At 37.0% G+C, this 21260-nt stretch overlaps 1 protein-coding gene across 4 annotated transcripts in view; it reads left to right on the top strand.

The window, feature by feature from the left end:
* Positions 1 to 1044: 1044 nt before the first annotated feature.
* LOC18424466 (MADS-box protein SOC1) overlaps positions 1045 to 21260 on the top strand; it is a 65428-nt gene continuing 45212 nt past the window's right edge. Inside the window, exons 1-2 of one of the 4 annotated variants that reach the window (XM_088848205.1) lie at positions 1045 to 1362; positions 1677 to 1881. In XM_088848205.1, the coding sequence (XP_088704331.1) occupies positions 1326 to 1362; positions 1677 to 1881 (242 nt within the window). In that variant the 5' untranslated portion in view covers positions 1045 to 1325. Of the gene's footprint in view, positions 1512 to 1676; positions 1882 to 21260 lie in introns of all 4 variants that reach the window. The other 3 variants (XM_088848203.1, XM_006829053.4, XM_011630708.3) reach the window with 3 other exon arrangements.

The raw sequence follows: 21260 nt of genomic DNA, 5'->3' as shown, positions 1-21260 counted from the left end.
TGAAATAAAAATTTTTCTACATGTCCAAGCATCTTGAGGTCGGGATGATCGATTTGAGGATATTTAAGCATTAAAATAACCTCTTCTAATGAAATTTTTGAGGTGAATCCTAATTTGATCGTTTAGAGCCTGGCACTCAAAACTTTTTCCCAAGGCCTGGCACTCATAAAACTTTTTCCCAAGGCTTTCCAGCGCCACAACTTCTTTTTCCGGCACAGTTTACATTAGCGCCTACTTGGAGTTCTAAGTTCAATTGACCTAGAGCCAAGCAGGCCGTAGGTAGGACCTCGTCAGTTAAGGTCCATATGGGGCTAACCAGGACACCATCCGACCCTTCATGACACTAAGTAATTTTTTTAGGAAAGCTGCTTCAAATGTATTTTACGCGTTAAATCAATTTTCAAAGTCACAGGGAGCTGCTCTCGAAGGCAATATACACTGTTGTCCCAAGGCCTGAAAGCAAGTTAAAAATGAGAGAGAGTGTTGTTGTTTTAATGGAGGTTAGATAAGACGGAATAAGAGGATAATAGACAGTGATGAGAGAGAGAAAAGCGAAAAGTTTATTTTATTTGGAAAAGTAATTAGGTTTGAATGTGACGGAATCAGATGGAGAGAGAATGACGTCGTCAAATAAATATCCATTTTAACTCTTTTGCCACAAATGCAGACCGCATTTGTCAATAAATGACCATCCCACAAATAGCGGGGATTCCCTCGTTTCTAAATAAATGAAAAAAAAGAAAGAGTGAATTATTCTGCTCTCTTTTCGCTAAGTCCCAATCACTTTGCAGTAAATGGAACTGGATTTTCCACTAAAGCATGTGGCACCAAACCTGAATTCCCTACCTAAATAGAAAAAGGGCAGCCAATCAGAACCGCGAACCAATCTCTCTGCACAAATACAAATGGTAAAAAAGGAACTGGGCGTGGATAAAGAGGGAAAGTCTTTTCTTTAAAAATTAAAACGAATAACTACCAAAAGAAAGTGAGGGACCTCCAAACCCTAAAAAAAGCAAATGGAATAATAATTATTTGGGGGATAATGGGGGGGGGGGTGGGGCGCCAGGCCCGTAGAGGAGGCACGTGAAGGAAAGAGTTTCATTGGTCCACACCGCCAATGGGTGTGCACACGCCGACACGCGTCCCCTGGCATTTGGCCTAAAATAATGTCTCATATGTACGGACATGTACGATGACGTTGACGTCTTTCTAACCAGGCGTACGGCCATCTGATATCGGATTTTTTTTATCTCCGGGCTATGCCATTCCGGGCCTGAGACAGACGAGGTGGGCCCCAGGGAAGTGTCAGCTTTTCCAAAAACGGGATGACGCCGTGTTTTTTTTTCTTCTTTCAATTTTGGGGTAGGTTATCTCTACTCCTCGTTTTTCTTTTCCTTGAGCTGAGGGCTTTTTCTGCAACTCTTTTAATTTTAGAAGTTTCCCTTTTTTCTCCTTGTGCTGCAACTCGTTGATTTTATAAGTGCGAGGGTTTTGTTTCTGAAAAGAAAAAGGTATGGAATTTGGATTGGAGGTCCTAAAATGTGGCACAAATAGCACCTTTAGCATCTTTATGTTGATGTGATTCTTTCTGTTTTTGTTTGTGTTGGATTGTGGATATGTCTCCGCTTTTATGTGTGCATCTCAGTTTTCAATTTCATCGTTTTATGTTGGTGAAGGCTTTGTTTACCAGTCTGGAGAGATGGTGAGGGGAAAGACTCAGATGAAGCGTATTGAGAACGCGACCAGCAGGCAGGTCACCTTCTCCAAGCGGCGCAACGGCCTCCTCAAGAAGGCCTTCGAGCTCTCGGTCCTTTGCGACGCAGAGGTTGCGCTCATCGTCTTCTCGCCCAGAGGCAAGCTCCATGAGTTCTCCAGCTCCAAGTAGGCGTCCCTTCCTCCCTCTCTCTTCTCTCTCTCTCTTCCCAAACTGAAAGAGCAGTTCTGTCACAGTGAATGAATGGGTTGCTGATTCGTGGGTCTCGAGAAGATGTCATTTCTGTAGGGGTTGTGTCATAATAGTATCTTTTTTTTGGTGGTTTTCCCATACCCAGAGTCGAACCTCATAATATAATAATTATAGTTTGAATGAATTTAGGATTTTCTATTTTTCGGTTGACATTTGTCCCTTTCCTATGGCGGCAAATCTGAACACTGAAGATTTTCTAACAGACGCGTTAAATGTTGCCACATTTTCCGCTTCGGTTCGTTCGAACTTCTTCATTAGCAAACCTTAATTTTAGGAAAGTCAAAATCAATGAGAACCCTTCAAATTCATGAGGAGAAAGAACCTTTCACGCATGGATCTCATCTCCTTTTTTAGTTTCATGGATTCATTTTCTTCAGATTTCATCTCCTATTAGGGTTTCAAGATTCATTTTCTTCAGATTTCATCTCCTATTAGGGTTTCAAGGTTCCATTGAATCAGATGACTTAGGTTTAGAGAAGCCCTCGGCCTTTCGACTATGCACAGCCCTTCGAAATTTACAGCAAATTCATAAACTTCAACTGGTTTCTTGCCAGATAAATTAAATGGAGCCAAGCACACTTACATTAGCAAATTATCATGGAAAATTTGGAACCATTTGTACACGGGATTTCATTTTCCTGGTTTTCGACCCGGGGAAAAACTGGTAGGTATTACTTTCTCCTTGCCCACTCATGAATCACTTGGCTTCCCAAAGTTTGATTTCATTTTCTCTTCAATGTGCTGCTATTCCTGCCTTGGGCAGTCGATTTGGATATCTTATATTGGCCTTTGTGCCCTAGAACCACCAGGTTTCGATCATTATAGAACATAGAAAGGAATTATACTGAGTTTCAGACCTTAATAGTTCTTAAATTTCTTCTTTCTCTTTCCTCTTTTTTTCCCTACCTTTATCTCCGTCATGTGTATTCAATGAACAGTTAACCAGAAGGACTCTTGCTAATGTCCTTAACGTCCTTTTGAGTGAGACTATTCAGACTCATCTGTGGCCGTACCTATTTGGAGCATCTATCGCCTAAATTTGAGGTTTTTCTCGGTGATTAAACGAGATAATGAAGATTACAACCAACTAGTGAAACATTTTTCTCTTTTCTTGCAATTACATGGAAACCTAATCCACGAAAGCAATAAAGTAAACAAATATCCTGATGGTAGAGAACACAAGTTGTTCATATTGCTGGTGCGGTGGTGCTAGATATGATTACATTGGAAAGAAAGAGACCTACTGAGGATTAGGATGTAGTGCCATTAGTTTGCACTGTAGCCGATACACGTGCGAATTGTGATATGATTAACTTGTCAAAGATTCGAGAGATTTTCATTTGTTGATGCAAAACGTGCAGGATGTCGTAGCTGATACCAATCAATTTTCACATATTGATTTCCATTGAAGGGGGCTGAGGAGAGAGTTACTTTTTTTCTTGATATTAAGGGGGCTGAGTAGTGACTTGCAACACGTAAAAAACTTGTCAAGCATAATCCATTTGATTTACTTCCCTCTATGCTTTTGAAGGCCTGAGGAAGACGTACACACTTGTTGGATTGCTTGGTCTGGCATTTGCATCCAGTTGGAAGAGGGGTTAAGGAAAATAGGTTTTGTAGCATGTCCGTATTGCTGCTTTAGAGAAGTTTGTGTACAAATTGATGCGAAGTGGATGAATGGATGGTAAATCAGTTGCAAGGGAAGCCCCATGGGTGGAACCAATGGTAGCTGTCCTTCAATATGGACAAGAAGTTTTAGCGGTTGGATCATTACCAGTGACTAGTTTTTCTAGTAGCATATGACAAAAAATGATACAGATTAAGGCCGCATTCGAAGTTTTTATTTTTTTTTCCTTTGCAATGTAAGAAATATAAGGACTTGTACCAGAATTTAATTTCCTAGGATCAGTTGATGATTTTGTGTTAGCTCCTAGCATTGATCAAAGGGTTTTGCTTGTAAATATCATCTTTTCCCCATGTTCTTTGATGGATGGAATAAGGGAACAATCCCTTATTCCTGATGACAGCTGATCCCCAAATTTGTGAGCTTGGTTGTAGCAGTCATGTGATACAAATATTTCGTCTGTAACAGCAATGGACTTCCATATTCAGTATTTCAAATACACAACTCAAAGGATGGTGTAACATATTTCTTTAGAATTGTACATTTTAGAACTGTTAGTATTTGGTTTCCAGAGAATAAAACACTTAAGAGAATAAACATATGATTTGAAAAATTAAATACTGAAAAAACTGAAAAATGATCATATGTTTTTTAATGTAACACAGTTCTTTAGAATTGTACTTTTTATGCTGGTCATACCACCATTATGTTGGGTTCTTATGCCATCTTTGAACTGTTAGTATTTTGTTTCCAGAGAATTAAACACTTGAAACAATTAACATATGATTTGAAAAATGAAATAGTGTAAATTGTATATTAGAATGATCATATGTTTTTTAAATAGGCGATCAAGCATTTAACGATTTTACATGTGATGGTATTCATCACTAGGATGGTAATGACACTTACATATGTGAGTGATGGAACTTTTGATTGAAGTTGTAATTGCATCATACTCACGGTTGATTGTCACCATTGTTGCAAAATGAACCAAAAGGGAACTTAGTTCCAACATTGTTGGGTTGTATTCATTAAGGGTACTTCTAATTGACAATTTTGTTTGATATACATATATAACTCAAGAAAAATAAAGAATTTCAAGCTTTGTTTGGGTATATGGCTAATCTTTGGTTTGTAGATTCTAGTGTGAATGTTTATTTTTACTTTCTGTTTTAATTTGTTATTCTTGCTTTTTTGTGTAGATTACAGCAACTAATTATTTTCTTTCTGTTTTGTTCTTTTCATATGATTGTTTTTTTATAGATATGCCCATCTATCCATTGAAATATCTTAACTTGCACTTCACTGTAATTATGCTTTCTAGTGGAACTAAAATGAAATTCTAAAGACTTCCAAGAATTCCTTTTAAACGCATTCTGCGTAGACTTCGGGTTACATAGATGGATCTTCTAAACCTCCTTCCAAACTCATCACAGAAGAAAAGATTGATGGTAATGGAAAGACGGACGACGTAGTTTCCACACCCCACTTATGAAGAATGGGTTGCTAATGACCAGGAACTCATTAGATGAATCATTACTGATTTATGGAGGCGATTCATGACTCCTTTTCGCTTGAGTTTGAGGCACATGTGATGCATTTGAGGCTTCAAACTAGCACATGCAAGCATGAGAAAATGACAATCATGAAATATTTTAACTAAATCAATGGGCCTTGGGATCCGCTTTCCATGATTCATTTACCAATGGGTGACGAAGATGGAAGTATACTGTGTACTCCATGGTTTGAGAAATGAATACAAGATGTTTGCTACTTCTGTTAGGAGCAAGCCTGCATTTCCATTTTTCTTTGAATTTTGCCCCTTGCTATTTCAGCACAAAGCCTTCTTTATGTAAAAAACTTGCGGCTATGATGATGTATTAGTCCCCGCCGACTCTATCTGACAATGGAGGAAGAGGAGGCCACAGATGTGCTCGTGGCTACAGAGGGCGTGAGTCAGGCGTTCCCTACTTGACTAGGGTTGTGATCTTCTCCCTACAACTAATAATTTTCAATAAAAATACCAATGCTGGAAATAATTGTCTGAGGTATCAAATTTGTTATCTCCAATATCAGATCACAGTGGATTGTTACTATTGCCATAAACAAAAGGGGAGAAAACTTGAGAAATGTAGATAAAGTTGTTGCCCTCAGCGGAGACTATCTTTTACATAACCAAATAATCAAACAAAGATTATTGATAATAGGGTAACCAACAATGTCAGTGGAGAACCTATTAAATTCTTATCTAACTTATTAAATTCTTATCTAACTTTCTTGAAAAAATACAGCAGTTTGCTTGTAGTTTTTGGTAGAGCTTGGCTCCTCCCATTCATTTTCTCTCTATTCATTCTCTCTTTGTGTGTGTTTCTCTCACTAAGTTGCTGTGCTCTCACACTTTAGCCCTATCGTACCTACAGAGTTAATTTGGTGAGCGTAAAAAAAAAAAGGAGTCTCTAGTGGATATATTGAAATAGTAAGCGATATGTTTGAGGGAGCGCTAACTAGTGTGAGGACAAATAGTTGAGACAAGTGAGTTTTCAATGACAGTAGGCTGCATCAGGGGTCAACTTTTGCTTTACTTATGGACAAGTTTATTAGGCATCTATAGCATGAGGTACCATGATGTCTGTTATTTGCAAACGCAGTAGCTTTGATTGGTGTGACCCATTAACGTAGAGCTAGAACTTTGAGGAAAGCTCTGGAGTCCGATGCTTTTTAAAACTTGCCAAACTACAGTATGATATATAGAATGCATGTTTACTACTAATAAGAGTAGAAATGAGAAATTAGTTAAGACTGACGGTGAAGTACTTAAAAGAGATTAGTTTTGATATCTTTGGTTTATAATCAATGAGAATTGAGGGATTGTGGAAGAAGTGCATAAAATTATATCCAGATGGGCGAAGTGGATATGTATTCTAGAGTCTTATGTGATCGACCCATGCTAATGAAACTAAAGGAAAGTTTTATTGGACAGCCGTAAAATTAGGGGTGCTTTATGGGACAGAATGTTAGGCGATCAAGAAACAACATATCCATTGAATGAGTATAGTTTAGATAAAGATATTGGATAGATGAGTGGCAAGATAAGAAAGGACTGAATTAAGAATAATTCAATTTAACAAAACTTATGGCTGGCTCGAATAGGTGATAGATAAGGGAAAATAGACTTAAGTGGTCTAGCCATGTGCAGTGTTAAACTAGAACAACATCAGTTAGGGGAAGTGATTTGGTTCAAGTTGAAGGGCTCTTAAAGGACCAAAGGGAAGGCCTAAAAGGACATGGATAAGGGTAATGAGAAGAGATATGGTGACTTATGGCTTGACTGAAGTTATGGCCCTTGATAAAGCAGAACAGATGAACAATATTTGTGTAGTTGACCTCAAATAGTTGCGATAAGGCTCGGATGATGGCGGTGGTGGTGGTGATTATGATATGCGGCACTTGGAAGGAGCTCTCACAAAATGTTCACGACCACCAAATCACCTCCATTAAATTCTTTCAGACATGGATGTTGATAAGCGCTTGCAAGATGAGGTACCGTAATATATGTTATTTGCTGATGACATAGTTTTGATTGATAAGACTAGAGTCAATATCAACACAAAGTTAGAACTTTGGGGGGATGCTCTAAAATCTAAAGGTTTTAAATTAGTTGGGCTAAGGTAGAATATATGGAATGCAAGTTAAGCAATAATAGGAGTAGAAATGAAGAAATAGTTAAGATTGATGCCCAAGAAATACTTATAAGAGATTTTTTTTGATATCTTGGATCCATAATTCAGGAGAATGGAGAGATTGAGGAAAATATTGTACATAAAATTAGTGCTTGTGGGCGATGCGGAGATGTGCATCTGAACTTTCAATGATCACTGCATACCAATGAAACTGAAAGTAAAGTTATCTAGGATAGCTATAAGACCAGCCATGCTTTATAGGATGGATGGCTGGGCAGTCAAAAAACAACATACCTATAGGATGAGTGTGGCTAAAATGAGGATGTTGAGATGGATGAGTGGCAAGATAAGAAAGAATAAAATTCGAAAGAATAAATTCCAGGGAATTTAGGTGTGGCTTTAGTAGGCGATAAGATGGGGGAAAGTAGACTTAGAGGGAAAGTAAACTTAGATGGGCTATAGCCATTTGAGAAAGTGAGTATGGGACATGGTCTCTAGTAGAGCTGGAGTGTCTCAATATTTTCACATTTTCTTAACGAAGTTGGATCCGATTCGCATCAAATTAATTTAGAAATAATTAATTTGATTACAAATGATTTTTATGTTATTAAAATAAATTTTTAGAAGTTTATGGATATTTATTTTCTTAAAAAAGATTTTCAATAGGCTTAAACTGCATTTTCAAGACGTTAATTATTCAGAGAGAAAATAAAAATACTTATTGTTTTCTAAAAATTAATTTTATTACTTCTAAAATTATCAAAACTTATGGGGGCCCATTATACCTCATAAGCCCACCTATGTAGCATTTTGGGGATTGTGTGGGCCCCATAAGTGCTGCGTGGGGCCCATAAGTGCCCCATGCTCCTCCTTCATTCTCTATTCAATTGTGTTGGCTTGTGTAAGAAGCCACTCAATTGATTGAAACAAAATTGGAAGGTTTTATAATAAGGCTAATTAGCTTTCCAAAAGAAGCATGTGTAGAGATTTAATGAAAATAAAAGGCAAGTATATTATGTTTTCTCTACATTACATATTTAATGGGATTAGGTTAAGGAAGATTAGGGATAAGGTTCTAGCACTTTCCATAAGATCATGATAGCTGATTTATGGATTTTAAGGCTAAGATCTATCATCGCACATGTCGTCTTTGATCAATGGTCGTGATCAAATCTCCATAATGATTGTTAAACCCTTGAAACCCTAACCCTAACCATAAGTCTATAAAAGATCTCTGTGAGGATTTCTTTTCTCTACACATCACAAGACGTCCCTCTCTCTCTTCAAGGTGACACGCCACACTCTCTCATCTCTCTTTCCTCATCTTTATCTCTCCCATGCTTAAAAAAAAAAAATTAGAAAAAGAAAAAAGGGGCACGCCCCAACCATTCTCTGAGCCTTAGAGGGGCACGCCGCATATTCACTAGATCAAGAGTCAGGGCCCTAGTTTGTTCCATTGCTGTCATACTAAAGTTTTCTCTAGTCAACACTTCGCATAGTTATGAGATCTAAGAAAGACCTTAATTTCGTGTGCCATCGGTGGAGGGGACCCGGAGTGAGGTGTGTCAAGTTCAATTGAGTTAATCTTTTGGCATATTCTTTTACTTTACTGCGGTTTATGTTTCATGTTCCCAAGTTAATCGTTATGTAATTTTGTTATGCACTAAATAGTTGTTAAAGTGGCAACAAGTGAGAATCAAATTTTTGTGTTTTTATTTGTTTATTTGAGTTTGTATTTTAATCTTTGGACTTATGTAAGTGTCCTAGCTGGTTTGGAGAAAGAAAAATTTCAAACTACATAAACTGTGATAGTTCATGTGGTCCACTTTCATCTTTATCTATGTAGTAATCCTAATCCATAAAGGACCCCTAATATAATTAAGACTCATTAAATCAATAATATTTCAATTACGAGTTTTAGTCTAACTAGAAGTCCTAATCCAAGTAGGAATCCTTTTCCGATTAGGACGGACTCTTAATACAATTAGGACTCTTCAAACAAATAAGATTTTAAATTTAATTAGGGGCGTCCCACTTTTGTGTGTGTGGGACGTGTGGTCTTGTGGCCCCCACTTTCAACCTTGTGTTGCCTACCTACGTGTGGGCGTTGGACCCATGGCCACCCACTTGGATCCCAAAAAAAAATCATGCACTTATTAAATAATAAAATATCAATTTTGCCCTTCTAGGTTTTCCACAATAGAAAATAAAATTTGAAAACTGTCTTGAAAAAGTCGCATAATCATAATTAATGGTGAAAAACAGTATTTCTAATGTTCAAAAAAGAAATTAAAACAAACTTAGAAATACATCTAGAAGTGGATTGGTATCAGTGGGGCAAGAAAAATGATTGATGGACGCATAGTCATGTATAGGGACTCATGATTGGCCCACCAAAGCTGGTCAATAAATATTATAACTATGATTCCAGTATGTGGATTACTAATTCCCCCTTAAGAGTAAGTAACATGTGAGTATCAGTGTATGGGAGTACTCTCACTATACACATGTACACATATCCCTCTGTAGGATTGCTTCATAGAATGCAGTTGTCATATGCACATATCATGCGAAAGTATGTTGAGGAATTTGATCCTTGCCCTCAAATGCCTACAACCACACATAGGAGACCACAAAGCTCTTTGGCCTACAAACCATCCTTGAGCATCTCTTCGGGATGAACTTCAAAAAACCCTCAACAATAGTGCCTATGTCTAAGGGAAAGGATTTTAGACATAACTCGGGCCATAGACTGCTTAGTCCTGGGTACACTCCACTAAGATGCAAAATTTGCTATATTTATCATATTTACATGCTCTCGTGGGATTTAAAGGCCACAAACCCCCACAAGAACAATTCCACAGGATACACTTAAGGCTCTTGCTGGACTTGAGCTGAGCTTAGCAACAACCAAGATCTTAGTATCTTGGGAGATTATATGAACTCATTTAGACTGATCACGTGCAGCAGTTAAAGTCGCAAAGCTGTAATGTAAGTCTTGATCTCATTTAAGGGGTTTATCCTCGATGTTGGGATCTTAACCATATTAAATGCATTAAGAGTGATGATCAAAGTGTCTTGGTGAAAGATGACGAGGTCAACGAAAGGTGGAGAGATTATTTTCAAAAATTATTAAATGATGAAGACAATGAGAACATAACAGTAGAAGGAATTGGTGGTACAAATGAGGGCGGAGGTCATAGATATATTTGTAGGATTAGGATGGTGGAAGTGAAAGAAGCTTTGAAAAGGATGAAGATAGGAAAGGCTTTAGTACTAGATAGTATCTTGATAGAGGTTTGGAAGTGCATGGGAGAGATTGGCATTGATTGGCTAACGAAGCTGTTCAACAATGTTGAGAACAAAAAAAAATGTCAGATGAATGGAGGAAAAGTATTGTGGCACCTATTTACAAGAACAAAAGAGACATACGGAATTGTAAGAACTATCGAGGGATCAAGCTTATAAGCCATATTATGAAGCTCTGGGAGAGAGTGATTGAGCAATGACTAATGCATGAAAAGAGTGTATCTGAAAACCAATTTTGTTTTATGTCAAGAAGGTCAACAACTGAGGTTATTTTCCTACCTAGGCAACTGATTGACAATTTAGGGCAAAGGGAAAAGACCTCCACATAGTCTTTATTAATTTAGAGAAATCTTATAATAGAGTACCTCGAGATTTTATTTGGTGAGTGTTGGAAAAGAAAAGAGTCTCCAGATACTACATCGACTTGGTGAGAGCTATGTACGATAGAGCGCTAACTAGTAAGTTTTCAGTGACAATAGTTTTACATCAAGGGTCAGCATTGAGCTCGTACCTCTCTCTTAGTTATGGACGACTTAACTAGGCAACTATAAGATGAGTTATCGTGGTGCAGGTCGTTCACAGATGGCATAGTTTTGATAGATGAGACCTGAAAACGTGTCAACACAAAGTTAGAACTTTGGAGGGATGCTCTAGAATCCAAAGATTTTAAAATTAACCGGACTAAGATAGAGTATATGGAATACAAGTCTAGTAATAATAGGAGTAGAAACGAGGAAGTAGTTAAGATTGACAGCCAGGAAGTACAAAAAAGACTACACTTTCGATATCTTAGGTCGATAGTCTAGGAAAATAGAGAGATTGAAAAGATGTTGCACACATAATTAGAGTTGGGTGGGCGAAGTGGAGATGTGCAACTGAAATTTTATGTGATCGCCGCATATCAATGCAGCTCAAGGGTACAGTTTATAGGACAGTTGTGAGACCAACTTTACTCTATGGGGCCTGAACAAAAAATAATACACCCATAGAATGAGTGTAGCGGAGATGAGGATGTTGAGATGGATGAGTGGCAAAACAAGAAGGGCAAGAATTCGAAATGAATTCATTCAGGAGAATTTAGGTGTGGCATCGATAAGCGATAAGATGAGATAGTAGACTTAGTTGGGCTGACCATGTGTGGCGCTGACCAAGTAAGCACTTGTTTAAAGGTGTGAGTTAGTTCAAGTGGAAAGATTTAAAAGGGCAAGGGGTATGCCCAAAAGGATGTGGTTGGATGTAGTCCGGGAAATGGGGACTTAAGGCCTCACTGAGGGTATGGCCATTAATAGAGAAAAATGACGGATCACGATTACAGTAGCCGATCCCAATTGATTGGCAAAAGGCTATGATGATTATGATGGTCATGATCCTCGACGTTGTGACCCCATTTAGAATATTGGTTTTCTAGTGAATCCATTTTTTGGCATTGTGATTGCATTCTAAAGTATGGTTTTTCTGCACTATGGTTTTTTATTTTTTATAATTTAAAATATATTTGGACTTTTGAGGTGTCCACGAGATCACGATATTAATGTTAATCTCCTCAAGTTTCATAATAGGCTCCACATTGAGGGTTTTATTTATTAATTTTTAGTAGGAAATCTCATTGAGTGGATTAAATTGTTGGAGTGTAAAATTAAAATTGCTACAACCAAGTTATGTGGGTATGTCGTGGCCTAGTGAAATCAAGTTCAACAATCATAACTTTACACTGGAAAGATAAAATTTTCTGATTGGAAAAAGTTGAAAAAGAAGTAGAAGGGAAATTTGTTTTTTTGTTGGTCATGAGCAATTATTCGTTCATGTCCTCTAAAACTGTTTCAAAATGAGAAGAAAATTGATGACTAACTAGGGGAGTTTTATAGACCTACGGCTTAAAACAACATCTAAGAGACTGAAGGACAAAAGGTTGTTATTATATTAATGGGCTCGAACGAAAGATCTACGACAAAAGGTTGGGATGATGTCTTTCTGCACCAGCATGGAACTTATTTGATACTTTTCAAATTTCTTCACAAGTGGATCCTAATAACATAACGCCATCAATTAGCGATTCCTTGTTCAAAAGGGGGTTTCTCACCACACAAAATTTAATGAAAAATCAAGGAATGAGATGGAGTGGGATCCTCCAAGGTTATTTGTTATCTTATAATGAAGCATGATGCCATGCTACTGAATACCCAAAGTGGAGGACTCAAAGATTGGAGTCAATGAAGAAGATGAGTTTCCCAAGGTACACCTATAAGGTGACTACGGGGATACTGTTTGATTCAACTTTTTAGCTGAGAAGCGTTCTAAAGACTTTTCGACAAGGGGGGCAAAGGATTGAATTGAATACCTAGGGAGAGTGAAGTACCATTCCATAGCTTGATCAGTAAGGCTCCTTGGGAATAGTCTGATCATAAGACTATCTTCATGAGCCACTTCAACACATTAGGCGGCTCAAGGTCGAGCTACTCCTAAGGCCGAGAGAATGATGTAGCTTGTTCTTTTATTTTCTTTTTTTCTTTAACGATCTTGAAATTGGGATAGTGTTTTCGTAGTGTTTGGTTTCTTTTTATTTTATCTACCCAAAAAAAGTTGTATTTTTATTTATCCTAGGCTAGTTGTGTCTTTTTTGCATGTAGAAAACCAATGAGTATTGTTGGAGATTTAATTTAAAAGATGAATGATTAATATTTAAAAATATGAGGGCCTTTTATGGAGCTAGCCATTGCTCAAGGCTTCTTTTATGAATATGTAAGTGTTGCCCAAAATTTGTTAAAAAATAGAAAACCACATGCACAGAGACAAGATTGATGTGGTTCGGCAATGGCCTACGTCCACGGTGAGCATTGTATCCTTTATTCTGTCATGAAAAAATACAAGACTTAAGACAAATAATTTATATAAGAAGGGAGCAACAGTTACATCCCATAAAAGTCAATCATATCTCGTGGTAGAATAGGTTGGTAATGAGGTGGCAACACTTTTTCAACACTCCCCCTCAAGTTGGTGCGAAGATATCAATAGAGCCCAAATTGGAAAGAATTTGCTGGAACATTGACTTTGAGACTCCCTTTGTGAATATGTCAGCAAGGTGGTCTTCACTTCAAATATAAGGGGTGCTGATTAGTTTATCTAGAACCTTTTCGCATACAAAATGACAATAGACTTCAATGTGTTTGGTTCTCTCATGAAAACAGGATTAGCAGCACAAAAACAGGACAATCGACTTCAATGTGTTTGAAATCCCATGTCTTGAAAAAGAAACTTTATCCAGACAATTTCACTAGTTTCAGATGCCATAGCTCAATGTTCAGATTTCGCACTTGATTTGGCAACCACATACTGATTTTTACTTTTCTAAGTAACAAGATTGCCTCATACCATCATACAGTAGCTTATTGTAGACCTTTTATCATCATGATTTCCTACCCAATCTGCATCAGTAAAGCCCATAATATTGACATGTGAATTATTTTTCATTCAAATTCCTCTTCCAGGAGAACCCTTTAAATATGTTAGAATTCTTTCAACAACTTCAAGGTGATTTGTTCTAGGAGCATGCATATAGTGGCCGACAACTCCTACAACATGACATATATCGGGATGTGTTATTGTCAGATATATTAATCTGCCTACTAATCTTTGATATCTTTCAATATCCTCAAGGGATTCTCCATCAAAGGAGTTAATCTTAATATTTATCTCGAGGGGAATTTCAATTGGTTTTGCTCCTAATAAGTCCGAGACATATTTTCGTTGAAACAAAAATATTCCCTTTTTGGAATAGCCAACTTCAATCCCTAGGAAATACTTCAATTTTCCTAGATCTTTAATATCAATTTTTTTGTAAAATTAAGCCTTTAAGTTCGAAATCCCTTCTTCCTCACTTCCCGTGATAACAATGTCATCAACATAAATCAGCAAAATAATAACTCTCTTCAAGTTTCTGTTTACAAACATGGAGGAGCCAACGGAGCTTCTCGTAAATCCTACTTTAAAGAAAACATCACTCAACTTAGCATACCAAGTCCGGGGAGATTGTTTCAATTCATATAAAGTCCTTTTTAATTTGCATACAATTTCAGGCTTTTCTTCCATGGGATGTCCTGGAAGAAGATTCATGTAGATATCTTCTTCTAGATCCCCATCTGGAAGGCAATTTTAAGATCCATTTGATAAAGCTTCCAACCATGGTTAACGACAATAGATATAAGGATTCGAATGGTTCCCATTTTGGCAACAGGAGCAAAAATCTCTTTATAGTCAATCCCATAGGTTTGGGTGAACCCTTTGGCAACCAACCTAACTTTGTATCGTTCAATTGATCCAGCACTATTATACTTGATCTTGTAGACCCACTTACATCCAACAAGTTTTTTTCCAACAGGCAATTGGACTATATCCCATATGTGATTTTTGTCCAAAGCAAGTACTTCTTTCATGGCTTTTCTCCACACAGGTTGGGAATGGGCATCATGAAAAGATGTGGGCTCAATTTTTTCAGAAATGTATAAAAGAAAAGCATAATATAATTAGGACATTGTAAGAAGATAAATAGTTTTGAACGGATAATAACCAACATGATAAGTAAAAAAGTCTTTCAGATGTGAGGGAGGACGAGAAACACGATCAATCCTGTGTAAGGGTGGAAAACCAGGAGAGTGAATAGTATCAGGAGACTGGGCCACGGGTTCTTCTTGTGCTTCTTCGCCTGATTCTACATGTTCTTCAACAAGTTTCCTTTCAACATTATTTTTATTAAGTTTCCTTTCAACATTATTGTTTATTTCTTCTTAATCCTTTTGGATGATTTGTGTTTCCACCATTTATTATAGGAAACATTCCAGAATACTCCCCTTGATTCCCTTTTTCCAGATGGCTTGAATTTTGGAAAAAAGAATCATTTTCATTGAATGTTACATCTCAAGAAATATAAAATTTCTTATTTTTGAAATCATAGCATTTATATCCCTTTTTTGTTGAGAAGTACCCCATGAAAATACATTTAATAGCCCGAGGGTCCAATTTATCTCTTCCTTGAGAATTATTGGGAACAAAACCAACACATCCAAATATACGTAAATGAGATAAATCACTTTCCTTCCCTTCATAATTTCAATAGGAGACTTATTGTCAAGGACCATACTTGGTAGTCTATTAATCAAATAACAGGCAGTAAGGATAGCTTTAGACCAAAAAATTTTAGGGACATTTTTTTTGAAAATAATGGATCGAGCAACTTCAAGCAAGTGTCTATTTTTCCTTTAAGACACCCCATTCTGTTGGGGAGTAGAGACACAAGATGTCTGATGTATAATACCTTGATCCATGAGATATTCAGAAAAGAATTTATTTGTATATTCGGATCCATTATCTGAACGTAGAATTTTGATCTTGGTATTGTATTGGGTTTTAACTAAATTGGAAAATTTCTTAAATTTTCCAAAGACTTCACCCTTGAATTTAAGCAATTATATCCAGGTCATCCTAGAGAAATCATCAATGAAAGTCAGAAAATACCTCTGTCCATTATAGGACTCAACTGGAGCAGGCCGCCGCAGATCAGAATGAATCTAGTCTAAGAGTTTTTCAGCCTTATTCCTTGAAGATTGAAAGGGAAGTCTTGGCTGCTTTGAAAAATGACACACATCACAATTATAAGAGTCAATGGATAATTCAGGTTTTAAATAAAATAAAGATGTATTGGCAGGATGACCAAGTCTGGAGTGCCAAATCTTGCTCAAGTCTCCACTATTGGCAACCAAAGGCTTATTCTTCTTATCAATGTAATAAAGTCCTCGAGACAATTTCCCTTCACTAATCATCTTCCCCATGACCCGATCCTGAAAAGAAACAGTAGAAGGAGAAAAAGTAACATTACAGTTCAAGCTATGAGTTAGTTTACTAATGGAAAGAAGGCTTGAAGGGAATGAGGGCATGGCATTGGCATGTTTTGAAAAAAACTTAGTTCTACCTATTCCCTTAACGGGAATGAGTGAACCATTTGTAATTGATACAAGGACTTTATCAAACACATCTTGATATGCTGTCAAAGAGTTCTTATTTCCAGTCTTATGATCTGTAGCCGTTGAATCAATAATCCAACTGTCATTATTAGAGGGAAAAGGAGTTTGGATAGTGTAACAGTTACCTGACTCACGAGGAAGATCTTGTGTGGAAGAAGAACCATTTTTTGAAAACTGTTGGAAGAATTGAGCCAATTTATCTATTGAAATCTGAGTATCAATAGTCTAAGCAGATGAAGGTTCCTCCATTATATTTCTATTGGGTCTTAGGTGAGGGTACTTTTCCCAATATCTATGAGCCAGATGATCAATTTCTTTACAGTGATCACAACGTACAGGAGGTCTATTACCACGACCTCTTCCACGATCCCTTAGCTCCACCATATCCTCTTTTTTCAAACACATTATCCTTTTTCTTTTCAGTATTCTCCTTAACAGCGACGAAGACTGATTTTTTACTTATTTCATAATCAAACTTTGTTTCAACATTCGTAACCTTTTTTCGGGTTTCTTCCCGATGAATAGTAGATCAATCATTTGTAAATGTTAGGAGTTCAGTAGTCATCAAAATCTAACTTCTAAGATTCTCATACTCAGGTTTCAAGCTGGAAAGGAATAACATTTTTTTGTCTTGTTCAGCGTGCTTTTGAATGGTCTTCAGATCAATTGTTATGGGTGAATAAGAAATTAATTCATCCTATAATGTTTTGAATAGTGCAAGATATCCAATAATAGTTTTATCTCCTTGTTTGATTTTAGAAATTTCTTGCTTTAGCTCATAAACACGAGAAATATTGTTTTCTTTCCCATACATTTCTTTTACCAAATCCCACAATTCTTCGGCAGTATCTGCTGAAGTAAAGATCTCGGCCACCTTTGGTTCCATGGAATTTAAAATCCATGACATGACCTTATGGTCATTGGATTGCCAATCTTCATAGAGGGGGACATCAATAGCAAGAGCTATTTTCTTGCCATTGATGTGTCCTAACTTGGATCGCCCGCTCAAACAGAGCGAGACAGCTTTTGACCAACTTAAATAATTGAGTCCGTCCAAAGGGATACTAGTTAATTTATAACTAGTATTGGACTCTTTTTCATTGATAATAGTTTTAGGCTCAGGAATCTTGATCATATTCACAATATCTTTCAAGCTGTAAATAGCTTAACCAAAAAAAAATTACTGAACCAAAAACAAGAAGACCAATCCCAAAAGGAAGGAAGCTGACAGTTGATGGAAGATCCAGCCTCCTTGAAATAATTTGGTCTTAAGGATCACCTCTTCACCTTTTGTAAAAGAGTAAAAAAAAACTTACTTGATAATGACGGACGTCACAGAGAGGCTATCACAGGCTTCCCGAAAGGCTAGAGAGAGCAAGTCAGCCCTCGTCTCCTCTGCTTGATTGACTTAAAAAAAGTTGCAGAGCTGCTTGATGACTTCTAATACTCCTCTCTCTCTCTCTATAATATTTACCGGTGATATTTTTTGGCATGAAGGCCGGTGATGGCTTCGTGTGATCAATATTGGACAAGCCTTTGGAAGAGCACGAAGGGGAACATCTCGCAGCTCACTCGTGAAGACCGTTGCTGTCTTTTCTTCTTATTCTATGGAATTTTTAGGAGATACGAAGGACTTCATGGAACAAGTGTCTTGCAATTCAGCAGGTTCTCTCTTTAAAAGGCCTCTAAGGGGGGAAGCCTTGCGATGACATCAGCAATGTTTTTCAGTCACCGATCGCCAATCACAGTCATTTCCAATGTTGGGAGCATGAGAGAAAAAGAAAAGGCCCTAAATATCTCCGATCCAGAGATATCAAGGTCTCATCAGTCGAAATTTCGTCGAGAAATTCACGAAACCCACCTGGCGATCGAGAGAGAGAGAGAGAGACATAAGGAGTCGAAAAGAAAAATTTTCCAGCGAGGAGGTTGATAGGAGCTCGCCAAAAAGAAACTTTTCGGCAATCAATACAGTGAAACCTGCCCTGATACCAAGTTAGAAAAATAGAAAATCACATGCACAGAGACGAGATTTATGTGGTTCGACAATGGCCTACGTCCGCGATGAGCACTGTTTCCTTTATTCTGTTATGAAAAAATACAAGACTCAAGACAGATAATTTATATAAGAAATGAGCAACAGTTACATCTCATAAAAGTCTATCATGTCCTATGATATATGTTAACCTCCCAAAGATAAAAATTATCCACGCAGAAACCGTGGTAGAATAGGTTGACAATGAGGCGGCAACACGTTTTTAACAAAATAGACTTGGAGAAGGGGAATTGAATTTGCGTCTAATGAAAAGATTGATTAGGTGAACTCTAGTGTAGATCTATAAACTTTATGCATTCTCTCATCTTTATTTTTTTTTATGGAAAAGTAAGCAAAGAAACAATTTACATTTCGTATAAGAATGTCAAAATCATTCTTGTCTGTCGGATTTCAAATTGGGTGGTTGTGAGCATACTATGGAACAAGTTCAATATCCAAAATAAAAATTCTTGAACTTCGTGACATATCCCAAATTGTCTCATTTGAAATTAGACAGCCAGGGGTATCTTGACCTTCTTATAACAAAGATACTATATCATTTTCTTCGATAGCTGTAGTCTTTGACAACTCGGTTTTTAACTACCTCTATATGCAAACGTAACATGGGCTTCTTGCGGCCACTAATAGACTCATTGACGCCACATTTAAAGCCCCAGGTTCATAATTTGTTGTGGCATTATTCAGAAATATGTAAATAGGGCCACGATTGTAAAATCGAAATGTTGCTACAGTGTGCTAATGGAAGGGCGGAAGAAGATATGGCGGCAGTACCAAGGTGAGACGTACTTAAAAACTTTAGGCTCCAGGGGAGGATTTTGGAACTGTGCCATCATGGCAGCGTCACATTTCCATACGACCCTATACAGGTCGGCAGTTGGCCGCCATTCTATCTAGCAATTATGGTGTTCTACGTGCTTGAAAGAAGGGGCTAGTCCAATAAAAATGGGTCCAAATTGGTGGTGAGCCTCATCGAACTATTTTTTACAATAAAAATTAACAAAAAGTATTAAAATCTTAAGAATATATTTAGAAATAAAAAATTAATGGGAAATTACTAAATAATTAAATATTGCATTTTATTTAATTAAATATTTTATTTTATTTAACTAATGTTTAAATTAAACATTAGTAAATAGTTAAGCATTGCATTTTATTTAATTCAATATCGCATTTTGTTTAATTAAATATGGAAAGCTTTTCCTCTTTCTCTGTTGCATGGGCGAAACACAGACACTCAGAGAGAGAGAGAGAGAGAGCAATAAAAAGCAAGATTTTGTTAAATTTGACTGTTTATTTTTTAGAAAAAATAAGCAAGATATAGTTTCTTTCTTATCACTTTTTTTTTTGGCAATAAAAAGCTTCCATACAGTCTCATGAAAAAATGGTATGAAAGAGTAAGATCATGTAAAAAATTAACAATAAGTTTTACAGAATAGAATTTAAGCTCAACTTGCCAAATTGGATGGACCAATAGAACCGACAAAACCGACAATAACATTTTGATGGAATATGGTACTCTTTAGTACTTTGCCCATAACATTTTTGTTCAGGGTTTGTATACTATGACACAATTTTACGTTTGTTATATAAGGAGGTAGTTACTCCTAACTTAGACTTCAAATTCGATCGCTTGGGATGTCCTACGAAATTTGAGAAATTTGTTTCTTTTGAGCTTAGTCAATGAGACACTCACAACCACACGAATTGAAATGAAATGGACTAGATTGATTATAATCTCCTTGTACTAAAATAAACGGCCTCTTTGTACTGTTCTCCGTTTGTTCCATTTGTTTATATATTTTATGATTTAATATAACATGAGTAATGATCGTATAGGACCTTCCCCCAACCATGTGTGTAGGACCCCAAAGAATCACTATTAAAGTTGACACGAGTCTCTAGAAAAGTTATCACATGGGTATGAGACTTGACTTTTCTAGAGATCTGTACCAATTTTAATGGTGATCCTTTGGGTCCTACACACATGGGTGAGAGAGGGTCCTATAGGATCATTTTTCATATAACATAATCAATAATACATTGGGTAGCACCACGAAAAGAATTAACTATATTTTGGGCGAACTCCAGCAATTGGACTCTTTAGAAAACCATAATCATGGTCCATCTGAACCACATATAATCATTAAAACCAACATGCTTCCCTTCAAGATTACCTACTTAAAGAAGTTTAGTAGAAACATAGATTTTGACTGTAACGGCTCCAAGTAGCAGACAAAAACACTAAATTCGTCCATAAAATCTCCAACGCAAGAAGGAGATCTAACTCTTTTCAAGGGATTCATCTTCCAAGCTCTGGTAATGACAATCTTGAGGTAGTCGAAGAAGCTCTTATCCAATTTTTTAGAAGCGCTTTCAATACATTTATTAGGCCAAGCTTTGATATTAGTTCCATCCCATTTGAGAAACTATCATCAGCCCAAGCTCTTTGGAAGGAGAAACCTTTGGAGCTTGCAGAGATTGAGGAAGTTGTTTTCGGGCTTTAGGCAGGGAAAGCCCCAGGCCCTGATGGATATACTATGGATTTCTTCCATAATTTTATGGAATTGCTTAAGATGACTTGTTTAATATGTTTAGAGAATTCCACAATAAGGGC

Source organism: Amborella trichopoda, chromosome 9 (assembly GCF_054954075.1).
Source record: "Amborella trichopoda isolate Santa Cruz 75 chromosome 9, AtrichopodaSantaCruz75HAP2 v2.0, whole genome shotgun sequence".
NCBI classification, from domain to species: domain Eukaryota; kingdom Viridiplantae; phylum Streptophyta; class Magnoliopsida; order Amborellales; family Amborellaceae; genus Amborella; species Amborella trichopoda.
This window is presented reverse-complemented; position numbering and strand designations above follow the sequence as displayed.